Source organism: Phaeoacremonium minimum, assembly GCF_000392275.1.
Source record: "Phaeoacremonium minimum UCRPA7 unplaced genomic scaffold PA7_03_scaffold_568, whole genome shotgun sequence".
NCBI classification, from domain to species: domain Eukaryota; kingdom Fungi; phylum Ascomycota; class Sordariomycetes; order Togniniales; family Togniniaceae; genus Phaeoacremonium; species Phaeoacremonium minimum.
This window is the reverse complement of record NW_006921470.1, coordinates 1-5,039: the sequence shown is the minus strand read 5'-3', so window position 1 is coordinate 5,039 and position 5,039 is coordinate 1. Positions and strand designations below refer to the sequence as shown.

General features: G+C 60.0%; 2 protein-coding genes across 2 annotated transcripts; one reads left to right on the top strand and one right to left on the bottom strand.

Annotated features, from left to right (window-relative positions):
* Nucleotides 1–494: 494 nt before the first annotated feature.
* On the bottom strand, nt 495–1,773 carry UCRPA7_8028 (putative terpene synthase metal binding domain protein; the record flags this gene model as incomplete). The annotated part of the gene is made up of 2 exons (XM_007920547.1): nt 495–1,455; nt 1,547–1,773. 2 exons carry the CDS (start codon nt 1,771–1,773, stop codon nt 495–497), a joined length of 1,188 nt encoding a protein of 395 aa, XP_007918738.1.
* A 2,009-nt stretch (nt 1,774–3,782) lies between these two features.
* On the top strand, nt 3,783–4,805 carry UCRPA7_8027 (putative transcription factor protein; the record flags this gene model as incomplete). The annotated part of the gene is made up of 1 exon (XM_007920548.1): nt 3,783–4,805. One exon carries the CDS (start codon nt 3,783–3,785, stop codon nt 4,803–4,805), a length of 1,023 nt encoding a protein of 340 aa, XP_007918739.1.
* Nucleotides 4,806–5,039: the final 234 nt, after the last annotated feature.

The following is a 5,039-nucleotide window of genomic DNA, read 5'->3' as shown; positions in this document are numbered from 1 at the left end:
GCCTGTTTTCTGGCCGTAACAAGTAGATATTATTGATAGTTTTACTTTCTAAGACTATATTAAAAAGTTCTAAAGACTTATCAAGCTTATTTATAACCAATAGATAATCTTAGAGTATGATAGGGTCTATATAGGTAAAGTGTTATTATACTAGAAGACTGTCTAGGATTCTTAGGAGTATGGCTTTGGCCCTGCAGCCCTGTGCTCCGCTGTGGCCCAGAAGCTCAACTCAACGTTTGAGTCCTATGGCCCTGTGGCCTTGGGCCCAGAAGCCCCACGTGGCCCTGGAGCCCTGTGGCCCCTGCTCCGTCCGTCGAGATGGCTTGACCCTTTGGGGGGGTGGGGGGGTGGTGATTTGGGCGATACGCGGAGGGTGTGGAAACAAAAATGCATTGATGAAAACGAGGTTTGAAGCACAAGATAAGATTCCTCTAGATAATTTGTTATCGCTCAACAGGAAAAGGCTGGTGCTGGTCTACAGGCAAACATTCTATCTAGGCCGTAATCTTGACACCTCCCGCCGACGACATGTACTTGGGCAAGCGCAGCTTCCGCGTCGCCCGGACCTCGGCGCCCTCCTTGCCCAGGTAGCGGCCCGTCTCGAAGCTCCAGTGCAGCGAGGCGACGGCGACGTTGCGGTAGATGTCGAGGCAGCGGCAGACGTCGCGGTCCGTATCCTCGCCGTAGCAGGGCAGCTCGGCGAGGGCCGTGTACCAGCGGCGGAAGCAGTTGTTGAGCATGTCGCCGGCCTTGTCCATGCTCTCCTGCGTCGTGAAGCCGCGCGACTTCCACGAGATGATGAGGTTGTGGTCGACGCCGTACTGGACGTCCTTCTTGTACGACAGTATGTCGTTCACGACGAGCAGCAGGTCGCTGACGACGCGGAAGGCCTCGCGGATCGACGGGTGCTCGACAATGTCGCGCGGCAGGTCGATGCCGGCGCACCATTCGAGCAGCGCCAGGATCATGGACGTGCCGACGGTGCCCCGCCGCACGGCCAGGAACTCGTCCTCGACCAGCTTGGCGTCGCGGCCCTCGACCTTGATCCGCACCTGCTCGGCCACGGCGTCAAAGTAGACGTCGTGCGCCCACTTCCAGCGCTGCCTGAAGTTGTCCGACGACTGCTTGCCGATCAGGTAGCCGTCCGGGCTGCCCTTGACGCGGTCCCAGAGCGTCTGGAAGACGTAGCGGATCGGGTAGTATTCTGGTGAGTAGCGCGGCCCCTGGTCGTCTAGGATGGCGCGCGTCTTTGCGATCTCGTCTAGCGCCGCGTCCAGGTCCGTGGCCAGGGGCCCCTCGTCGAACTGGTCGTCAAAGGCAAAGATGCACGACGCGAAGTCGTTGATGGTGCGCAGCGCGTACGGGTTGCAGTCGGCGTCCCACAGCGCCGACAGCAGCGCCAGGTTGGCCTTCTTATTGATGGCCGGCCACTTAGGGTCTGTTCCCACCATGACGCTACAGGCAGGCAATCAGCAAGTGCTAATCATCCTTTGGTGTGAGACGGAGAGGCTATCGAGCTGGTCTTGCTGTATCTGTCCAGACTTACTCGGAAATCCACTGGTCCGCCTCACGCTTCACCTCTTCAAACGCGGGATTGAGCCTCACAGGAGCAGACATGAAGGAGGCGCAGAGATCAGGCATATCCACGACCTCCATCTCGCCGCCCTCCAGACTTTGACCAGGAGCCTCAACCTTGATTTGTTCTGCCGTTACCGGTGTAGCCATCCCTGCGGCCTCAGCCTCGTTTGTGATGGTCATTGTCGTCGTGGCCATGTTTGCAGTCGAATGTTGAAGCTGAGTCTTGTTTCCAAGGTTTGTCTGTATTGCGTAGTTTCTTTCTACGGCACCGGACTACACACAAGAACGAGTGGGCTTGGGTATCGTACAAGGGGTAGACCATTCTGGATAAGCAGTGAGCTTTCTTATCATGCGTCGCGGTCGCTTTCTGGCCTTTTGACTGCCTCGCCGCGGTGGTTCTGAATAAAGCAGGAAGCCGCAAGCACGCCAAGGCATACTCCTCGCCGTGAAACGCGCGGCACTTAGCCCAGGCGCTGCAATGGTAAACCACGGACAATCCCGCGGGGGAGGCCAGCCCAGGCTGCGCGGACCTATGCCCGGATCTACTCGAATAGGAAATGGCACGGGATACGCCACGGCACAAGCTGCGACGCGCGCGGCGGGTCATCTTCACACCACGCCAGTGGAAGCGGTGCTCTTGGCCGCTCTTGTTGACCAATGAGTTGGGGGATCGTCGCACCCGCGCCCGTCCCGTGTCAGCATCCCGCCACAATAACATTGCCGGGCCGTGGTGGAAAACGGCTCCCACCCGCTTCCGGTCCCCCGTGCCAACCTCTTATCAGACGGAGGATTCTACCAAGCCTTGGTATCTGTGGTCGCGGTCCGCAGGAAGCGTGCGCCTCTGGAGCGTGGTCCTCATGCGAGGCTCTTTGGCTGCGGACCGTGGCCCGAAGAAACTTGGGTGGGGATCCTCTGCAGAAAGTCGGGGCCGAAGCACTGCCTGGTTCGCCAGAGTCTCGGTGGCTCCACAACTCACCGGTCGAGCTGGTCTCCCGGGGATGCAAAGCTCACGCCGATGTGACTGCCTTGGCATGCACCAAAGCGGATATATTGATGCATGATACTGTAGGTAATATCGATCCGATGGATACGTGTTCGGCAAGTACGGAGGATTGTCAGGATTGGCCTGTGTTTCAGCCCTAAAACAGGGCATCCCTGGGACAGGGATTTGGCAACAACGAACAACAAGCCATCACACAGATCCTAGCCAAATTAATCCTAATTGGATTGCTAGGATTATCTGTGAGGCCGGTTCAATAAGCACACCGGGCTGCGGCAAGCTGCATACGCCCTGTCAGGTCCGGAAGCCGAACCAGATAGCGGATATCTGCTCACCAAACTGCAGCGCGGTTGCATTGGAACAATCTCACGTCAGCCCGACTCAAGCAAGGCCGCCTGGGCATCGGCGTCATACACGGGTCGGACTGCACAAGTCCGAGTGGGGGCTGGCTTTATCTAGGGGCACGACGCGGGGTGCGGTAGAGAGGCCTGGACCGCCGGCTAACGCACTTTGCCGCCGTCGTGCGCTGGGCAGGAGGGCGAGCTCACATCACACTGTGATTGGCTCAAGCACGCAGCATGCTGAGTCGTAAGCATCTCTGAATTTGGAAGAAGCGCAGGGTCGGTTTAAAACAAGGACACTTCCATCCTCGGCCTGCGGCGAGAGGACAGGAACGGCCCCGAACCGGCGAGGACCGCGGAGACCATGTTCAGCACGCTGAGGCAGACCTTTGGCGGCGACGAGGCCCTGGTGAACGTGCAGACCGTCGCCCCGTTCCGCAAATGCAGGAGGCCGCTGCGAGCGGCGTGTGACAGGTGCCGTGCCAAAAAGGTTGTACATGATAATACTGTCTCCGCACCGTTCGGCGCCCAAACCGCAAGCTTCAACCGCTGACTTAGCCATGCGAACACAGGCCAAGTGCATCGGCGGCACCGGCGGCTGCAAGCGCTGCGTCGCGAGGAACCGCAGGTGCGAATACTCGCCCGTCTCAGTCCGGTCCCGTCGCGGCTCCAGCATCGGCGCAGAGGCCGGACTAGTCGCCGAGTCTGCTGCCTCGGCTGCCCCGGGAGGGCATCCAGGCGGTGCCCGTCGGCGGCGGGCATCATCCCAGTCGTCGGCGTCGTCGCTGGCCTCGCCATCCTCGCAATGTCGCGCAGCAAGGGCGCCTCTGAGCCCCGCCCGCGAACGACGCCAAGACTCCATCATGGGGCTAAACGAAGGCCCTTTGTCGCCCTCCAACAGTTCGCCCGTGGACCTCGCCGGCCACGTAGCATTCCCGGATCTGGACCTGGGCGACTTCATCAGCACCACGCCCAGCCCCGCCCACATGGCCGTCGACGACTTTGGCGAGGGCCTCGCGGTAGTCACAGGCGCGGCGGCCGCAAAGGGCGGTACCGCTGTGCCCTCCATGTCCGCAGGCAACATGCCGTTCACGTTCGCGCTTGACAACCTTGGCTTCTCCAGGATCAGCGGCGCCGAAGACTTTGCCAGTCCTGCGCAGAAGAGCAGTGACGGAGAGGCACTGGCTCGCCCAGCGGCGTCGACAAGCGCCAAGTCCAGCTCTGTCCACACGTCCTGCTCCTGCATCTTCACCGCCATGTCTCTCCACGAGGCCGTCCAGATCGACCTTGTCTGGAACGACCTGCCTCCAGATCCATCGGCGGCGACTCGGCCGCTCGGGGAACCTTCATTCGAGTTGTCCTCGGCTGCGACGTTCCCCTTGTCCCCCTCCTTCCAGCCACTCATAACTCAGCAAACCAGACTCCATCGGCAAAAGACGGTTCTGGCTAGACTAGACTCGCTGCTCTGGTGCGGTCCCTGCTGGTCGCGCTCCAACTTTGTCATCCTGATCATCACCATTGCGGAGCGCATCCTGGGCAGCCTCGAGTCGGTCGAGCGCGTGGTGCGCAGGAAGCACGAGCACGGCGGCGGCGGGGGCGGCACCCAGACGGCGACGGCCGACCCCGCGAACCCGTGGCTGGCGGGCAAGACAGGCGCCCTGACGCCGCCCCCGAGCGCGGGGGGCTGGCAGATCGACGACGACGACGAGCAGCGGCTGGTCGTCAGCCTGCTGAGGTCGCGCATGGCGAGGCTGGGCAGCACCATCGCCATGGCGGAGGGCGCCGTGAGCGCCAACGCGTGGTCCTCCCACGACAGGATGGTGCAGGCGCTGCGCAAGAGGTTCAACTCGCTGCTCTTCTCGCTCTCCTTCTCCGACCTGTCATGATATCGCGGAGCTTTACTCGGGGGCTAGCGTTTTTTCAAAGTAAACCCCCTCCTTAGAGGGGGTTGGAAAACTGTAGGACAGAGATTTAATATGGGATAACCACCAAAAAATCCTACTGCGTTGTTTTCGCGTTTTCTATGTATATATCTACACTCTTTTCCACAAAAGACCACTCTTATATCGCTTTTTTTTACTGTTTTTTTTATAACGTAGTTGCATAGCGAGTGGCCCAAC